At 41.1% G+C, this 20,045-nt stretch overlaps 1 protein-coding gene across 1 annotated transcript in view; it reads left to right on the plus strand.

Moving 5' to 3' along the window:
- GALNT12 (polypeptide N-acetylgalactosaminyltransferase 12) overlaps window positions 1-20,045 on the plus strand; it is a 62,705-nt gene that overhangs the window by 39,286 nt on the left and 3,374 nt on the right. Inside the window, exons 6-9 of the mRNA XM_068396256.1 lie at window positions 22-198; window positions 2,796-2,927; window positions 11,182-11,295; window positions 18,082-18,237. Of these exons, the coding sequence (XP_068252357.1) occupies window positions 22-198; window positions 2,796-2,927; window positions 11,182-11,295; window positions 18,082-18,237 (579 nt within the window). The remainder of the gene's footprint in view (window positions 1-21; window positions 199-2,795; window positions 2,928-11,181; window positions 11,296-18,081; window positions 18,238-20,045) is intronic.

The following is a 20,045-nucleotide window of genomic DNA, read 5'->3' on the forward strand; positions in this document are numbered from 1 at the left end:
TGATGTCAATTCTTTGTTCAGATATGGCAGTGTGGAGGAAGTCTTGAGATCCACCCGTGCTCACATGTAGGTCACGTTTTCCCCAAACAAGCTCCGTACTCGCGGTCCAAAGCTTTGGCAAACAGCGTGCGTGCAGCTGAAGTGTGGATGGATGAATATAAAGAACTTTATTACCACCGAAACCCACACGCTCGCCTGGTGAGTTCAAGTCCATTGTTATTAGAATTTCTATAGAATTTGTTTTCAATGAAATAACTATTACTTTAGCTAATATTTAACAGGAAGTGCTTTTAATGTTTATTTCTTATTTCTTCTGAAACTTTTTCCCAAACATAGAATAAGTGTATATATAGTTAATTTTTAATTCCTTGGAAAAAAATCAGAAATTCTGTAAGACTAGAAGAAGGCCACATTTGTGTCAATATTAAATGAATGAATGAATGAATAAATGAAATAATAAAGTTAAGCAAGGTGACCCAAGTAAGGAAGAGTTGTTTAGCCTGAAATGTATGCTTCTGTGAAACAGCTGATACAGAATTCTATCAATAAAGAATTACGGAAGAGACACGCAATTAACAAATGATAATCAACAAGGTTCAATGGACAGTAGATCTTTAAGTGAACAGCATAGAATAATCTTTAGCAAAATTACCTGTCTTGTGGCAATTGTAAAATTTTGGACCAAAGTAAGACAAAGTGGATTTTTCTGTTTGATTTAATGCTGCACAACACTTGATTAAAAAAAAATTATACACTATCGGCATTGCAAAGATTAAATTAATTAAAATCAGTCCTGGGAACTCAGATGAAAATGTTCCTAATAAAGTTAATATTTTTATTTTCCGTGAGGAAGAAAATACAGGATCATTTGTTTGCAGATTTTTTCAGGAGATAAATACTGTGAAAATTGAGTAAGTCAGAACAGTAAAGCAGGGTACAAATGCATAGCTTGGATATATTTATCATGAGGGGTCTGTAGGCTGGAAGACAATAGCACTGAAATATTCTCACAATGTCTAGAAATGACTTGTATGAACCTCTGGCACAAAGTCCAAAATTGAGGCCTAAAAGAAATCACTCTCTGCTGTTGCTTGTTTCCGGAGGTGCTTAATCTCCCCAGGCACTTCTTTTTGCACGGAAAGTTTTCTAAGCACCAGCTTTGTGGTTTGTGCATGGGGAGAACTGCCCTGCGGTGGGCTGCTGGGCACCCACCTCTGGCTATGCCGGACCAGAGCCTGGGGACCAGGCAGGGGGACAGGGAGCTCCCCAGATGTCTGAGTGGCCTACCCCAATAGACATGCTGGGGGAAAAAATGCTCTTCAAACCATTACGCTTTTAAAAGGTACGCTGGAGGACACCGGGGAAGCTGAATTTGGTTAGCTTCCATCTCCTGTTCCTTTGGATTAAACTGTGTAATTAGAGTATTATAGTCCATGCATTTGTAATAATTGTTTACTTTAACATCATAAAAGCCATTTAGGTTTTATTATTAGAGTCTGACTTTGAGAGAAATACAGGTTTGTGTATCCGAAGACAGGAGCTCACAGGCAATGCCAGGCTGATTCTGCTTGTCACTTGCAAAGAGAAAACAGCAATAAATGCTGACAGTTTTTCTAGTAAATTTCTGGGCAGCTGATGTCTGTGATGACAGAAGTTTAACTTCAAAGGGTAATTTGTGTCTTAGTATTGGAAGTTTTGCATATTGGCTTATTGTAACACAGTGGATATAAGCTGAGACTCATGCGTTTTCTTGCACGTATCAAAGCTGCCACCAGTGCCCTCTGGTTTCCATAATACTCTGTGCACTACTTGTTACAGTGCTTGAGTTCAGACCCTTTTACTTTATCTAACTCAAATACTCAGTTCCGTAGCATAATGGAAAAATGATTGATGCTATGGCCGCAGAATTTCGTTCCATAAAGTTTCGCTTCAAGATTAATGTTCAGACCTCAGAGCTAATATGTCATGCTGTTTGTTTATTCAAGCAGGCATCTCTGCCTCTGTTTTACATCTGCTTTGTGTTTTCAGAGGTATTTCCACAGCTTTGAGAAATGCAAATATGTTTGTGGTTTGATGAAAGAGTGTGTCAAGTGACCTGTAAAAATCTGGGGGCTGCAAACTGTATCTCATGTCTGACTGTGTGAAGTCCCTAGTCAATATAAAGATAGATTTTTGAAGACAGACATGAAGAGATGTGAACTCTGCTCCAATCTATAGACAGGGAAAAGTCTGCAATGAAAGCTTTTCTCTGGAGGTTTAAGATTTCATACTCCCCACCTCCCAAAACTATGAAGTTCTAAGGAAATGTTAGCAGATTTTACAAATTTCACCAGTGAAGTGTAAAACTGTCTGTACAGGTAATTTGCAAATGGATGGTGGAATAATTTAAAATTCTCAAGATTCATTCACTTCTTTTGAGATTTTCAGTTATCCAGCTAAAGGACGTTTTATTTTCCAGTGCGCCTTCTCAGTTCCCAGTAATCTGTATTCAAGGACTTCCTTACTTGCCGATTTGGGGTGTTTTCTCAGATGAACTGTCTTCTAGAATATTTTAAAGTTTTACATGCACTGTTCCAATTCTTTTTTGTCAACATATAACAAATGTAAGGGTAATGAAATCAAATCCAGCACCCAAGCATAGGGATTTTTCCTGGCTAAAAGTTCTACTTGTCGCTTCAGCATATGGTTCCTAACAATGTATACAGATAATTTAAAAGAGAGCATCTGTTCTGGTTGGGGTTTTTTTTAATTGTTGTTTTTCTCTCTCTTTTTTTTTTTCTTTTTTTTTCTTTCAGGAACCCTATGGAGATGTGACAGAAAGGAGACTTCTTCGAGAGAAGCTGAAATGTAAGGACTTCAAGTGGTTCTTGGAGAATGTGTACCCAGAGCTTCACGTACCTGAGGACAGACCGGGCTTCTTTGGAATGGTACGTGGCTGCTGAGAAAGGGCCTCCTCACGGTTCTCTGAGCTCTCCTACTAACTCAGTATGAAGGTATTTTTATGCCAAAATCAGTCTCGGATTTTGGTAGAATTCAATTAGAATTGGTAGGCTTTAAAATGTGGTTTCTATGAGAATCTTTATTCTAGGAGATGCTGTTTATGAAGGAGTTCTGTGAGAGGGTAGGAGAACAGGTAATGTTGCCATGAATTACACCTTCCAAGTGACATCTTGGGAGTGTTAAAGGCAGCAAAGGATTACTTTTTTTATTTCTTGAAATGTTGTTTAGAAAAAAAAGAGAGCACCAAAGTGGTTTAGTTTTTAGTTGTCAACTTGAAAATAGAAAGAGTGTGCTTTGAAACATGTATTTGCAGATTTTATCTGATGAAAACTATGATGCTCTGCTGATGGTAAAGACAGCTGGTGCTATATGCTCCCAGACCTTACAGGATTCTGTATGTCAAAACCAACATGTTAATTTTTAATCTGGAGGTCACTTTAGACCAGCACAGGTTCACAAGCAATTTTCATTGGTTCAATATCAGAATCCTCTTCTCTTTTTTTAAGAGTCGACAACTTTCTTTGCTATTTGCAGCTTACAAAGAAGTATAAACTATAGCTCCATGTATATCACATTACTGCATTCTCATGTGGAAGGGGTGAAGGCAGAGATGATGCAGCAAATACCTGCTTCCTCTGAAAAATCAGCTGCGTGTCTTAGTAGGAAGAGAAGACTGTACCTTTCTGTTAGGCAAAGATGTATAAAATACCTTCCTGATGACCAATGCCACACTGACTTAGAAGTACTTTTGCTGGTAGCTTGATCACTCTGCAGATCTACCAAAGCTGCATTCCCACACAGCTTCATCGCATCCAGCCCGTATCACAACAGTCTTGTCTTGCTGCCATCTGCGCTTCAGTTACTCAGTCTCTGCTGGGTCTCCTTCAGTGGAGGAAAAAACCTGATCGCTATGAGTGTACAAAACATACTGGAACCAAGTCTCCCTGCAGTCTTCCCTAACAGCTTTGTTACCCATTGAACAAAAAAAGATGGTAATGTGGAAATGCTGCAGTTGCCCATAGGGAGCTGTATTTCCCACGGGGAGCTGTAGGACCCCCGCAGGGAGTGCATCAGTTGGCAGCAAAGCTCTTAGGAGCCTCTGAGAGAGCAGCTACCCTCCTCCCTTTGTCTTGGAGCTTGCACTTGAGTTGGTATCTCTGTGTGATCACCAGCATGAAAGGTAATATCCAGCATTGCCCAGTGCCTTGAACAGAGCCTGGTACAACACTGGTTCATTTTTTGTTGTTTTGTGCTGGATCGCTGAGTTGAAGAAATAAGATATTATAAGACTTACTTTCCAGGAGCATTTCAGTAACCTTATCCTCCCCTTCACCCCCATCCTTCACTCTCCAAAAGAAAGCCTAGACTGGTGGCAGTGATAGCACTTCAGCCTCCTGGAGAGGGGAAGGGATTTGTGCAGATTCTTTCACAATTTAACTGCACGTGTCATCCTCAGGAAAGGTGTTGACAATACCTAGAAATAATAATTCTTGTTCAGAGCTGCTTGAGGTGTCTACGGTGTAATTTAGGTGTGCTCTGTCTAAAAACAGTTCTTAAATGCTGTCATCTAGTTGCGAGTGTAATAAGAATACACCATTTTTTTTTGGCAGGAAGAATTTAAAATGTGATTAAAGTACAGTTGTACTCTAAGAAAGTGTCAGTGCAAAAATGACACCTACTGATTCAACTGATTTGTGGATATTGAGTCCCATCTGCTACCTTCAGTGAATCATTAATCGTGTTCTTTACTCCTGCCTTAGCCGTGTGGTGCTTTTCTGGTTCACAAAAATACTGTGTGTAAAAGCGTCGGCTTTGTTAACAGCTTGGCTTAGTGTGAGGTTATTTAATTGTTCAAAGAGATTGCAAAGGGATATAGGGATTTCTCCCTCCCTTGAAAGTCTTTACACTGAAGTTGAAAAATCTTTTTAAGATTACCCATAGGTCAGCAATATGTTACTGAAATAAATGCAAGAATTATTGAGCAGCACTCAGTGCCATACACTGCCAATTAGACACTTGTGCTAAAATTTTTCTCCTGATACATAGATAAATTTTTACTGTCTGTACGAAGCTTGGTTGTCTAAAAGGTTGGCTACCTAAAACTTTATTTATACATACAGAATTTTGAATATTTTTGCCCAAGCTATGTGCATTCTTATAAGCTGCCTGAGGCCTAGAAATGAGGGAAATAAATCTCCTTACTAGTAAAACGAATGCACTTTATACCAAAAGCATATAGCATCAATAAATCTGGAATGCCACAATGCTGATTTCACTCAGTACTCTAAAAAAAAATCATACTTGGAGAAGGGGTACTATCAATATTATGAGTGTTCTTGTTCATAAAATGTTGGGTTTTTTTTAACTTAAGTCATATTTTCCATAGAAGTTCCAGTACTGGAACAGTGGAGTGAAGTTCAAAATGCAGAATTACAAACGTTAAGGCTACAGAGGCCATTATGAGATGAAATTTTGGAAAATATTTAAGTTGCTCTATGAGATAGCAATATTACATAGAAAAATAACTGCATGGACAACTTAAAAAATAAATTGCCACAACTTCAAGGGCTATTCCCTTTCCTGCATCGCATCTTTGTAGGAGCACATTGTAAGTCCCTATTCACTATTTTAATGAAAGAGCAAAGAAAATTTGGAGAGGTTAATCCGACTTCGCATCTGAGCTCCCAGTATTGTTTTGTGCAGTGGCGTATTAAAGCAAGGTGAACTAGAAGCTCCTAGGGCTCTGAATGAGAGCACATTAAATGAATTTCTTCTCAGGGCACCTCAGCTGCCAGGGTAGGGGCATAGGCATGGTCTATCTTATATCTATATGTAGATAAAAGGAAAAAATTTTTTACAATGAGGATGGTAAGGCACTGGAACGGTGCTCAAGGTCAGGTTGGACGGGTCTTTGAGCAACCTGATCTGATGGAAGATGTCCCTGCCAGTGGCAGGGGGGTTGGACTAGATGGTCTTCGAAGGTTCCTTCCAGCCCAAACCATTCTGTGGTTGTATGATTCAGTCTCCTTGCTTGGCTCCAGCAGCTGCCATTTTTAAGCCATACAGTGCCTTGGGCAGCTGTGCAAGCAGTGTGGTTTTGGTCCTTTGGCTCCATGTAGCTTTGGAACTTTGTGTGGGACATGAATTAAACATTTTGACTTTGATTTCTTTTTCTTTTTGTGGGAGTGAAACTGGTAGGCACTTAAGTGGATTAAAATAATAAGATGTCCATGTTTCTGGAAAGGCTGATAATCCCTTTTAGGTTCTTGTGTAGAGCACTAATGCCTCTCTTTTCCTGGTATAGCATCTGATTTGGCCATCCTTGAATGTGCACTTACAGCGTGCTGTACTTGTGCTTCAGCGGGTGTGAAAACTCAAAAAGACCTGAACCACAGGTCTGTGCCTGTGCAGATTGCCCACCTAGATAGCCCAGACTAGGTCTGCTTACAGGTCTTTGCTGTCCTGGGGAGGGACGGTGTGGGCATCGCTAGGCACTTTGAGCCATCTTGTGTTTAATGTTAGTACTGTGACCTTGTCGCATTGTGCAGCTAGGTGAAGACAGGGGAAGTGGGCAGTGCTGTGATCTCTTCATGTTACTGGTGGCTGTGAAAATGCACGGCTGCAAAATAGTCAGGGTTCCTCTTCCCTCTAATGTGTAGTAAGTATAGCTGGCATTCAGGGTGCATATCTGAGGATAAAGATCATGGTCAGTCAGTGAATTTGGCTTTGAAGGTGGCATCCAGATTACTTTTAAAAGACAGTGTTGACACAAAAATCAGGATTTTATCTATCCTTTTCTGTAAGTTTGATCACTTGGCAGTGAAACCATATTATGTTCTGAAACGAGAAGTTTTTCTTTGTTCTTCTCAAACAGTTTCTAGCTGGTCTTTCTTCCAGCTGAATGTGAAGCAACTAAGCTGATGATAGATATCTGTTGTGACTCTCTAGCCAATGGCTCTTTTCAGTACCTTAAAGGTATCTTTAAGTACCCTTAAAGGCATCTGCGCCTGACTGAATCAGTTGGGAGATCAAAACTTGAATTTTTCTATTGGCAGCTTCCTTCCACATTTTTCCCCCAAGACCATCTTGTCTTCAATGAATTTCCAAATGCTTAGTCATAATTTTCTTTTAATTTAGACCAGATATAACCTTTAAAAAAATCATGAAGATTTTAAGCCTCTAGAACTATGAAGAATTTTGTTTTGCTGTGACATGAAAGAGATCATTTTGTAAATTATCTAAATAACACATGATATATATGGGCAGGCTTACAGAAGAAGAGATCTTAGCTATGTGGCTTAAGTTATGTAATCAAAAAGGCTATTGCATGTCTGGTATTACAAATTCTCAGAGGTATGGGGCTCCAAAACAGTCCCCTCTAGGGTATACCTCTAAAAATGCATTATAATACAATTTGTAGAGCTGCCACTTGAAATTGAATTGGTACCCAATGTTATGGCTGACTAGATCTGGAGATCTGATGCCCATCACAGGAAAATATGCACCACTCTTTTGGCTGTACAGTGTCTGAAAGCTTGAGACAGACTTTTTTAAAGAAAGTGGGAGAAATTCAAGTGTTTGATATTAATCTCAAGTAAACACACCATCACTTGAGACATGTGCTTGTATGTTCTTGAGCCTCCCAGAGAGATCTGGACTTGCTGGGGTGAGCAGCTGAATTCCAACAGTGTCTTGTCATCGATTCCTTCAGAGGATCTTCATCATCAACATTGCATATACATTTCAGCATTGCACTTAAGAAGTTAACAGAAATCTGAGGATATTCACAATCTTTTTTTCCAAAAAGGGTGATAGGAAAATGGCATACACTCAGGAAAATCATTCCCTGTGACTGCTTGGATTACCTTTGCAGTAAAAGCTTACGCCTGGTCAGTACCATGAAGCTGTCGGCTTGCTACAAATTCACATCTTACTGTGTCCCACAGTGTCATCTGCCCATACCACTAATGCATCAGCACCAATGCCACTGTGGCGAAATAAAGAGGATTCTGATCTATTTTGTGGATGAGGAGAAAGGTTGGCTGTGCTCCACTGGCCGTATTTATCAACTAATGTAATGAAGTTTTAATGTCAAAAATCTGTTGTGGATGGTTTACTTACAGTTATAGGAAATGGATTTTATCTTAAAAAAGCCCAAAACCTAAGAATTATTTACAGAATGCCATCTGTATTGTGTCGTAATATGCAAGTGTCCAGATGTTTGGAAACAACAGATTTAAATCTCTCCAAGCAGTAAGGCATAAAGGTCTGAGGTGAGTATCTCAGTAGTTGCTGTTTATTATCTGTCCCAGCCTCCAAACAGAGTGGTAACTAAATGGCACTGTAGAGCACACCTGCAACGTTTCAGTAGGAGGCAAACATTGTAGAAAGACGCAGACAGTAATCCTGCCCGAGCAGAACTTTTTAGAACTGAACTATGTTGTTTTAATGGCAAAGTGATCAACATTTTTTCTTGCTTCTGTTTCTCTAATGCAGCATTCTGCAAAAGACTTAAGGTAAGTCATGGAGAAAATTTTGTTATTGCATGACTTGTTTATGGTGGATATGGGAACAAAGATAGCTTCAGCAATAAATGGATGATTACTGTTTTGATGGAGCTCTTGCACGTAAAAAGAACTTAAACTGCGTATTCTCATTTAACAAGAGAAAAATATTACTTTCACAAAGTCTCATACTTTTTACTGCCTTGGAGCAGAGGGTGGTTTTTTTTTTTTTTGGCATAAATGGTGCTGCTATCAGATTTTCAAATCTGATTATTTTCAAATCTTTCTCATTTCAGATCAGGTCATTTAACAGCTTAGTATGCATTATTCCCATACATTAGTTCTTGAATATCTATTAGGCTTCCTGATGAAGCATGGGTATAAAAGAATATCTACCAATGTCTGATAAACTAAAAGAACCAAGTTGAAATATGGACCGTGTATGTTTAGGAATATGTCTGCATGTATCACAAGCGTTTACACATGAAAGAAAAATGAGAGAACATACATGGCAGCATCCTGGGAGTACAGGCTCAGTTTTAAACCATCTGAAATGAAGCTTAAGTTAGTAATCTTTTACACTGCTTTTGTTTTGTTGTCTGTATTTGGGCATTGAGTACATGTGTAGGAGAGTTACTGGTGGTGCACGGCATTTCAAAATAGGTTACTTAAAATCCCAGGCCACAAAAGGGAGCACGTGCTCGAGCTGGCAGCGAAGCGTGCACGTTCAGAGCGGTAGCAAAGGCGTTGGGTTGTCTGGAAGGGCACCACGAATAACGGCTTTGCTGCTTGTATCTTCCCTTGGAGTCAGTAGACAGGCAAAGTCATATGTTATTGAACATACTAATGAGAGACCCTCTGAGTCTGAGGACAGCTGCTGACAACAACCAAAGCCGATTTATGTTTTTAGAGATACAATTACCATTTTTAAGTGGTTATGACTTTTAAGTTGACATTTTTAGAAGTAGAGTGTAGAAACATGAGAAGCTTATTGTTTGGTTTATGTAATTTCATGGTAGTGTTAAAAATCATCTGTAAAAGACACTTTTCTTTCCTGTTTTTATAAGTGTAGTTCTTGCCTAGTGTTATGAAGGTAAACAAAATGTCTTCTTTTGACAGCATGGGGAGGGGTGCAGAGGTCTAGTGCGTTCCCATCAAACCAAGCAGCACTTTCTGTAGAAAGGGTGCCCAGGGGGTTTCTTTTTCTTCTGGTAAATGTGGGCACTAAAACTAAGGATGAATTCTATCATACACCAAATTCAGATGTTAGTTTATCCTGTACTGAAAAATTACACCAAATGCATAGTGGGAACATGTTCGGAGAGGGATTAAGAGGCAAAGCTTGTAAGGGTAGGGCTTCAGTCCTACATTTATACATTTGGCTCTGACAGGAGAGCCTCAAAGCCCCAGCAGCCCTGCAAGGGCCTCCAAGCTGTGGTGACTCGGTGGTCCTCCCCAGCCCCACAATGTATTGCTGTTGCCCTAGGCTGGCAGCCCACGCATGCAGAGCGCCCAGAGCTTGCCTGTCTTTCAGTGGGAGTGGGCACAAAGCAGTGGAAAGAAGACATCAGGTAGCAATAAAAGTAGAAGTTGGGAAAGCAAAATATATGTAGAACACAACTATTTAATTTTCCAGCTTGTGTGGTTTGCTTTGTGGCGGGTTTGTCTTGTTTGGTTGGTTTTAGCCTTCTGCAATCCCTCTGTGTCTGTTCATTCTCCACATTAAGAACTGAGGATACAATTATCACAACTAGGGAAGAGTGGTGAAATTACACCTTGCTCTTCTGAGTAACTCTTCTGAGATTTACTCTGCTTATTCTTTTTGTCTGTGATATAATTACGCTCAGTAACGGCAGCATTCAGCATGAACCTGTGTTTACAGAACCTGCTTTGCTCTGTGTAATTTTAAATTTGGTTAAGTAGCTAATACTAGGAGTCAGTAATTGTTATGGCATTGTTGAACTTATTTTCAGTTACTTTTGCCTCCTGAATACTTAAATGCAAATCCTTGTTAATTAGCCTGATGTTTTAAAACCAGGTAACTTAATATTTTAAAATTTAATCCAAAAGTTATGCACCTATTGTGTCAGAGATCAGCAACACTAGTAAAGAACGTTTAATATCACACCTAGTGTCTCTTTCCAAAGACACATCTTACCCATTTTGATGGTTTCTGGTCTTAAAATCTGTCTGCTTGTTCAACCTCAAGAGGGTACTGGAGTCCTTTCGATAACAAATCCTTTTAACATCTCCCATTTGACAAACTGAGAAAAGTATGTAGTCTTCTTTTCATAAGAAAATTGAACAAGTAGATCCTGGGGGGAAAAAAAGACATGGCAGACTTTTTAGTTGTGCATGAATTGCTGGCTTGTGGGTTTCAACGCAGCTTCTCATAGTTCCTACCTACTTCATTTGCAAATACACTGGAGCGTGGTGTCATTCCTAGGGGAAGACATCGTGTCTGGATGCTTCAATGCCCAAAGTCAAGACAGTCCGAACAATTTTATTTCACATTAGTCAGAGAGATGTTGCCATTGGATCCATGTGATCTATTCCAGTTAATTTGCACCAGCTCTGGGATATAAACCTCACAGCCCAGCAGGATGGGTGTGAAGTGACTACAGCATATCCTCCTTATTTTAGATGAATACTTTAAAATGTTCTTTTGTTTGATTAGCTGAAGAATAGAGGAATGGTGAACTTCTGTTTTGATTATAACCCTACAAATGAACATCAGGTGACTGGACACAGGATCATACTGTACCCATGTCATGGCATGGGACAAAATCAGGTAAGATTCGTGTTTTATTTTCATATTGACTAACACTATGGCTGTAATGTAAAAGAAGTATGGTAAAGGCATTACAATAGGGCTGAGAGAATATTTGCCACAGTGAGGTGATCTTAGATCTAATTCTGAATCTTGCACTGAATGCTTTTAATTTTGATGTATCTTCAGGTCACATTTTCTTCATTCTGAAGATGTGTCTACCCAGACCAGGGAACTCATGCATACCTTAATTATGCCTTTCCACAGAACTCATTAGCAGAGGTTAATAGCATAGTAGTGCAGCTATAGTGCTTATGGGCCAGTGTTCGCTCATCTCCAGCTGGTCTTGGGCAGACCAGCACATCTCTGAGCTTTTGTCTGTCCACGTCTCCAAAGCCCTTAATAACATTGTAAACCTCACCTAGTTCTGCCTGTATCTGTCATTGTGCCTCTTCCTCTTGGTGCTTGTCTAAGTACACAGGATGTTTTGGATGGCATCATCTCCTGTACTCCACTCTACAGAAATATCCTCCTGGGCTTGGGCTCCAGAATCCTGGAGAGCAGGGATCCCTTCTAACACTTGCATTCTTGCTCTCTTGGTTTTAACTTCTGAAGCTGAAAATGCTTGCTGGTGTCTTTCTCCATGCTGACTGAAACTGTGTGCAGCAGTCGTTAGTTATGATATCCATAAAGCTCTCTGCATAATGCCGTGGTAAAAGCATTGTGGGCCACCATGTGCCAATCTACAATGGCTGTTTTGCATGGTTCTGAGTGGCCACCTTCTAGAATTGAGGTTTGGTATTTGAAGTGTGGCATGTAACATGCACTCGCCTATCTAGCTTGATTTTTGGCTTCTAACCCAGATTAGATTATATGGCATGCTCTTAATAGGGAGGGGTGGAGAAATATGTAGCATTTTATTGAGAGTAAGTGCATAACCATGTGACAGTTTGGGTGGCTTGACTCTGTTTTTTTTTAAGGAAATTAATCCAAACAATTCAGCCAGGAAAGGAAACGCAAGTTTGGAAAAGAACCAGAGATGTGGCAGATAAGCAGTGTATCCGTTATCTTTCTGAACTCTGTTTTAAAAAAATATAAAAGCTGGAGGAGTGAAAAACAAGTCTGTATTGAAGAGAAATCTTCTAATATGAATTGCATTTTAAATGAGAAAAGGAAAACAAACAACAGTCTGAGCACTATGCTTCGGATCTTAAAAGGAAGTAGATTTGTTTCTGATAGCACGTTTATTGCCTTAAGTATTAGCACTATTTTTTAGTATCATTTCTTAGTCTGTGTCTAGTTTATGTCTTAACTTTCCTAATGTTTCTGTCCTGGAGGCCAAGACGCAGGGGAGGGCAGGAGGAGAATCTTGCATCATAAAAGCCAAAGGATCTCAGTACTGACAGATGTATGTCAAGCATGCTAAGCCACACCACACCAGCCCATTTTACTCCCTCAGTTCAGCTCCATGCCCAAGTTAAGCATACTTCTATACTCCTATATAGAAGATATGTTAATAATCAGATAACCTAGTTAAGCCCCTTCCTTATGAGGAAGAGTTGATTGCTTTTGTCGATTAAGAAGTATTTCATGTATGGGATTACATGCTTACATGCAAAAAGTATTTATAGATTTTTTTTTTCCTTGTATTACAGAGATTACAGAGAGGAGAGGGGTGGAATCTTTTTGTATTTCTCTGAGCAAAAAAGTTTATGTAAATTTTATCCCGCCAAGAAAAAATAGACAGGATAAATGGTGAAAGCAAAAAAGAAGTACAATTCAGACATGAATTGTCGTGAGATGACACTTTTACAGTTATCCTTTGTTTAGCTAGCACTAACAGATTAACTGAATTTACTGCAAAGATACCACTTCACTGGATATTAATGCTCTTGCGTCTCTGCTGATGGTGCGATGCATCCACGTACCTAACGTAGCAGACACCAGGCTGAGAGCAGCGATGCTCTGGGAGCTGTGCAATTCCTGCTCCCTCTGCTGGCATCCAGGCAGCAAGAGGAAGTAGAAGTGGAGAAACTCCCTGACTGCAATATAAACCGATAAAAGAAAATAGGAGATGACCCAAGAGAATTGCAGAGCCTGAGGAGGGAAGGCCAAACACAGGAAATGGCCAAAACAATATTAGTGAAATGGGCAAAAGGCATGGGAGGGCTGACAGGAGCCAGAAAGGGGGGCCAAGGTGACAGAGGGCAGAAGTAGTTTGGGACAGAGGTAGGACCACAGGCGAGGAGCAGAGCATGTGTGGCAGAGGAAGGAGTAGTTAGGAGCTACAGGGAGGGAGCGTGAAACAAGCAGAATCATTGGAGACCCCTTTAGTGGAAAGGGGCAGGGAGACGGAACGTGGGAGCAGAGATGCCAGTTAGCAAATGGGGGCATGAGCAGGAGTGACAGGCAGTAGTTGCAAGAGAAGAAGTGGACAGCAGGAAGAGCTGCAGGTGGGGGAACAGAGGAGGCTAAAATAAGACAAGACGTAGAAGCACAAGTAAGATGGGAAATGGAAGTCAGGATTGCTGAACCTGCACCTCCCTTTTCTGTCTCACAAATAGCCATGAAACCTACCAGCAGGACATTTCTTTCCATTTCCTTCCTGTCCCCCTGCCCTTTTGACAGTCATTCTTAAAAGGTAACTGGCTGCTTCTGGTGGTGTGAATTCCTTAGCTCAGTTGGCAGGTGACAGTGGCAGGACTGAAACAGTGAAATCTCCCATGTGTACATTCATGGCTGTCAGCTGATGGAATTGATGGTGACAAGGCTGGTCATCCTCTAGTTGTATCAATGCTAAGGAGAGCAAGGCACTTCACCACAGAGTTTCACCGATGTTTGCTGACAACAGGCAGCCCTTAACTTCTGTTTTGTCCTTGGAAGGGAATCTGCCATCCTAATCCCAAGCTCTTCTGCCTGCTTTCCTGCAGTCTGCTCTCATCACTCCACTCCATACAGCTTTAGCAGCAAACCCTCATTACAAAGCTTCGCTCCAGTCCCCTGTCCTGCACCATGTGTCTCAGACCACTCTAGTTTCTCCACTCCATCCTATTTAACACTTCCTTTTCCATGGTGGCTGGCTCCCGATCTTCCTTGCTCTGTCTCTCCCCTCACTTATTCCTCCCACCAGTTACTACCCACACTAGGTCACGTTTTGTCTTTTTCGCGTGCCTTTCTTTCCTGACTAGCTCCTATTTTTAATCCTCTAGTCGTCTTCTCATTCCTTCTTCCAGTTGCAGAGTTTGTTCCACTATTCATCAGTTTCTTCCTCAAATAGTACTCCCTGCTGCACGTTCAGACTGTCTTACGGTGTAAAGGAATGAAGTTTATTCTCCAAAACCATCTTGATAGGATTTAACATTAATGAAGATTAACTTGGTCAGCTATATGTGTCTTACACTCCAGTACACCCATCCTCTGGCATGATATGCTAGTGGCAGGTGGCTGTTTATGTCAGGGACAACTGCAAAAGCTCTTTTCACTGGAAGCAATTCTCCACTTAAAGTGACCTCTGAATATCTGTGTGCGCTGTGCTGAGAGAGCTCTGTGCTCTCGATTATTTATGAAGTCCAGCAACTGCTTCCATTTTATGTCTTAGTAAGTAAAACCACTCTCAGAAAACTGAGGTCCCTGGTAATTATTTTTACTTGAATAAATTGCATAAGTGAGAGGGTTTCCTTTAGTCCTGTTGAATTGCTGTTGTGTAAGCAGGCAGAAAGGTAACTGTGGGTTGTTTGAAATTAGCATGTTCATTATAGCAAGAAGATGAGGATACGACTGCAGTGATAGGAGCTGAGTGTATATGGAAGAGAGGCAGAAAATATGCAGAACACTGGCTACTCTGTGCTTGCGCCCTAGGCTGCTGATGTTTTGTGGAAGTGTCTGCCCCAGTAAACGAGAATGAAAGGCTTTGAAATTCAACACCAATAATGCCCATTGCCCTTCTTGGTATGGCTGGGAAGCAATACAGAGAGGACCAATGTGTGATGGCAGGAAGCCGACCTGACATGGTAAAAGGATGGGAAACCACTGAGCAGCCCGCTTTGTCTGACAGTACCCCCTCACCCCCATATTCCCATTTGCAGCTGATAGATTTGAGGCAAATAGGGAGCGGCAAACAGAGAGCTTAGCAAAGCCCTCAGGTTTTCTGTGAAAGGGGTATCAGACCTGGTAACCTCACTGCTGGTTCTCCTGCCCAGAAGGTACCTGTCAAGTGCAAACTTCTTCCTGCGTGCAGAAGAGCGGTACCCAGGCACAGAGAGGGATGAGAGTGTGTGTCAGGGTCTGGTGAGGTAGCCAAAATCTGCCTCCATCTCTTGTACCACAGAGCACTGATGCAGCTGGGGCATATCCTGTAGATCACCCAGAAGCAGTAGGCACTGGGTAAAAGGCCTTATCAAGTTTTCCAGTAGCACTTAAAGGAATCTACTGGTTCTCTGAAGGAAAGAAATGCGATAAGGCTACTAGTTACTGGGTCATGGATCAGTTTGAAAGTGCTTCCTTTCTGCCCACAGAACCCACTGGTCAAGGAGAGAAACTCCAGCACTAAAAACCACTTCACCGTTTGAGGAGGAAGAGATTTACCGCTTGTATTACTGGAGCTTGAAAAAGCCCGAAATATTTATTCCATTAGAAACAGTATAGGGTAAAGAACTGTATAATGTTCATTGGGCAAGGAGGCAGGAGTGCTTGGTTGCTAATACTACAACCCCAATCCTTAATTATTCAGAAATTAACCATCTTACTTGCTCTTCTTCTCCAAAATCTCATGCAAGTCCTTGAGAGGCCGTTCAGGAAAGATGTCAGTAGTAAGGAGCGCTCTGACCTAGTAGCAGCTCTGACCTAGTAGCAGCTCCATCTACTCTTGATGCATCTGGTACAATCAGCAGCTTGCAGGCTTTCACTGATACTGAATACAAATTGCTAAAAAGAGTTATTATATCTTATAAATCCACTAATGAGCAAGGCTCTCAATTTGGCCTTGTAAAAGTGGCAGCTGTAAAAAAGTGTCCATCCAGACACAAACAGGCAGGAGTGAAGCTTTATCTTTATTCATGAGTTACAGGCTTAAAACGAGTGCCCTTCCAGCATACTGTGGTGCCTGAAGTAGCAGGCTTTCCATATGCCAATCAGGTACTAAACCTGAGAACTAAAGCCTGAAGACCAGGGAATAGCCCCTGCCTATTGGGGTAAAAAATAATAATTATTTAAAAAAATGGACCAATATTATCACATTTGACTTTTGTTGATGATGAGAAATTTCTGGCATAAAGCAAATGTTGTAAAGGCAGTGCAGCCTACATCATAGACACAGTTCCTAGCAGTAGGTTTCAAGGGGAAATCAGAGTCTCCTGGGTGTTATGTCAGCAGGTAGGCTTCAAACTTTAAGTTGCTTTCTCGAAACACTCACTTCCCTTTGTGGCTTACCACAAATGTATGATGGCAAACAGGTAGTTCTGGGGCGGGTCACTTGCATCACTGCCCAAAGAAAAGCCTTGGAGCTCCACAAGCTGACGCAGTGGACAACACTGGTCTGCGTATGGTTGCAACAGCAACCTTGGCAGAAAAATTCCTGATTGTGATAAAAGGCCGGGCAGAGGAGATTTCATCAAACAACTGCCATCGGCGTTGCCTAGATCAGAGCTGTTACACCTGGAAATGGATGACTCCAGGCTTTGTAATCACATGGTCCTATTTGCATTAAAAGTCCATTTCCAGTTTTGCTTTCAAGGTTAATTAGCCTTGGTGGTTGCTAAGGATGGTTTTGCGGTAAGTTCAAGTATATACAACATTTCTGAATTGGTACAGCCCCCTTCACAAAGCCTTACAGTCTCTTTCTCAAGGGGTGAAACAAAACAAAGGAGTATTCCTTCTCTCTGTCATCCTTTTATTGCTTTCCACTAATGCAGCTGTACTATTGGTAACAAGCAATTTTCTGATGTGTATAATACTCTCCACTACCCTACTGAGTATAATCTAAATCAGATCTAAACACACATCCATGCACTATAGTCATCTAAATTATTTACAAGCGTGCTAAATACAAACAACTCTCAAACTCTGCCACTCTTTAATGAAGTCCAAAATCTGGCAAGTGTCCATGGTAAATATCAAAATTTTAAAGAAGTCTTCAGCCATAATTGCTGCAAAAGCCAAGATGTTTTAGAGCATGTTTACAACACCTCTGCAGAATATTGTACAACAAGCAAAGCCAGTAAATTGTCTTTATTAAAGTTCTGTTCATGTTTAAAAGCAGCTGTAGCTGATTTGCTCCAAATAATATCTTAAAATGTTATATAATAAAAGGCTTATCACCATGCATCCTGAGTACTTTGTAACTGGAAATGAACCTTGACCAAAGTGCATTTGAACTATGCAGTGAGCAGCTCCTTAATTAAAAGTAACATTGTTTTGTGACAAGTGAATTAAGAAGGCAACGTGTCAGGCTATAAACTAATTTCCATCCTATTTTTAAGGGTGATCTAGAATGTGAAAGTAGAATATTACAGTCAACTTTAAGTTCTTTAATGCTGGAATGTCTGTTTTCCAGGGCATTTATTCAGCATTTCATACATTTTAAGTGCTACCAGAGTAAAGCAGTGCTGTGGTGAGATTGATTTTCTGTAAAATAGTAAGCAAACGGCAGCAGTTAAGGCTCTTTGGATATTTTTGGCAGAATTTCTCTCCACAATAGCAACTTCAATATGTGAACTTAATTATAGTATCTTCATATATCCTCCTTATAAGTACTTCCTTGTGTACATATGAAATGGCTGTTGTCCTTTGTTTCTTCTCTTGGGTTTGTAGTTTTTCGAGTACACATCCCAGAATGAAATACGTTACAACACCCGACAGCCAGAAGTCTGTGCAGCAGTTGATTCAGGGACTGACTACTTGACAATGTACTTGTGTCAAGAAAATGTCCACAGTATTCCTGAAAACCAAAAGTTTGTTTTCAGAGAGGTAAGTGTGCATGCTTGGTTTTGGGTTTGGTTTGTTTGGGGAGTTGGAGGAGAATTGTTGGATTTTTTTGGGGAGAGAGTGGGTGGGAGGAGAATTGTTGGGTATTTTTCTTTTTATCTTTCTGCCCACACATCATGCAGGCCACAACATCGGCATAAATCTCTCTGAGAAATATGCTATCTTGACTTTTAATACCTGAATGTGGAACAGGGTAGCAGCAGCATGCAGACAAAGAGTATGCCAGTCATAAAGAATAGGAAAACAAGAGGAAGGAAAGTGCCCTTCTTAACCTCAAAGGAACTGGGAAGGTTGGCAGAGCTCTCTCTTCGCCATGTGAGAGCTTTCTGTGTGCTGCTCAGTTCTCTCTCACATCCCACCCCTACTGTCTTCTCCTGAGAACTGACGTGCCTCCATATTCCCCAGCCAGTCTCGTGGCTGCCTACTTTTGCTCTCCTTTCATTGACTTCTTTTATTTCCTGGTATTTACACCAACATGTATCCCTGATACTTCACATACCACCATTACTTTACACTCTTATGTGCTTTCGAGTAACTGCTGCTTCTCCTCTGCAAACCATCTCTTGACCCTCCCCTGAGCACCAGAAGTGCTCCCTGAGCTTTTCTGCAATGTAACGTGCATTTGTGTAATTTGATGCACCATCATCAGCTGCCCGGCAGAAAAGGACCTGGTGGTTTTTGTTGGCAGCCGGCTGAATATGAGCCAGCAGTGTGCCCAGGTGGCCAAGAAGGCCAACAGCATCCTGGCCTGTATCAGAAACAGTGTGGCCAGCAGGACTAGGGAAGTGATTGTCCCCCTGTACTTGGCACTGTGGTGAGGCCGCACCTTGAATACTGTGTTCAGTTTTGGGCCCCTCACTACAAGGAAGACACTGAGGTGCTGGAGCGAGGCCAAAGGGCAGCGAAACTGGTGAAGGGTCTAGAGCACAAGTCTGATGAGGAGCGGCTGAGGGAACTGGGGTTGTTTAGTCTGGAGAAAAGGAGGCTGAGGGGAGACCTTACTGCTCTCTACAACTACCTGAACGGAGGTTGTAGCGAGGTGGGTGTCGGTCTCTTCTCCCAAGTAACGAGTGATAGTACGAGAGGAAATGGCCTCAAGTTGCAACAGGGGAGGTTTAGATTGGATATCAGGAAAAATTTCTTCACTGAAAGGGTTGTCAAGCATTGGAACAGGCTGCCCATGGAAGTGGTGGAGTCACCGTCCCTGGAGGTATTTAAAAGACATGTAGATTTGGTGCTTAGGGACATGGTTTAGCGGTGGACTTGGCAGTGTTGGGTTTGCGGTTGGACTTGATGATCTTAAAGGTCTTTTCCAACCTAAATGATTCTATGATTCTATGATCAAAAATACCTTCTGCCCTATCCTACACAGGACACACCTTACTGGCTGTGGGGGCTCAGCAAATCTGTATCTCTCTTCTTCAAGCTTAATGCCTACTCCCAGAGGGGAGAAATACTGAGAAGGATGAAGTATATTAATAAACATAACGTGATCTTAGAAAACCCTGTGTTTAGTAGTTTTTAATCTCTAAAGGAGTTCCTGGATGCCTGAGAGAAAATAAATTTGATGAAAAATGATGGCCTTGGTCAGGTTCTGGAGTGTTATTATTTGGTTAAGAGAAAAGGTCACATAATATATCAAAATGGTATATTTACATAATGTGTCTGCATAATGCATCTAAACTCTACAGGTTCCATGGCTGACAAATTTCATGCTTAGATACTGCCACCAATGATAGGTGGCAGAGTAACTTTCTAAAGAAAAATATGAAAACTACTGTCCATGCACT

The sequence above is a fragment of the Nyctibius grandis genome, chromosome 3, assembly GCF_013368605.1.
Source record: "Nyctibius grandis isolate bNycGra1 chromosome 3, bNycGra1.pri, whole genome shotgun sequence".
Taxonomy (NCBI): domain Eukaryota; kingdom Metazoa; phylum Chordata; class Aves; order Nyctibiiformes; family Nyctibiidae; genus Nyctibius; species Nyctibius grandis.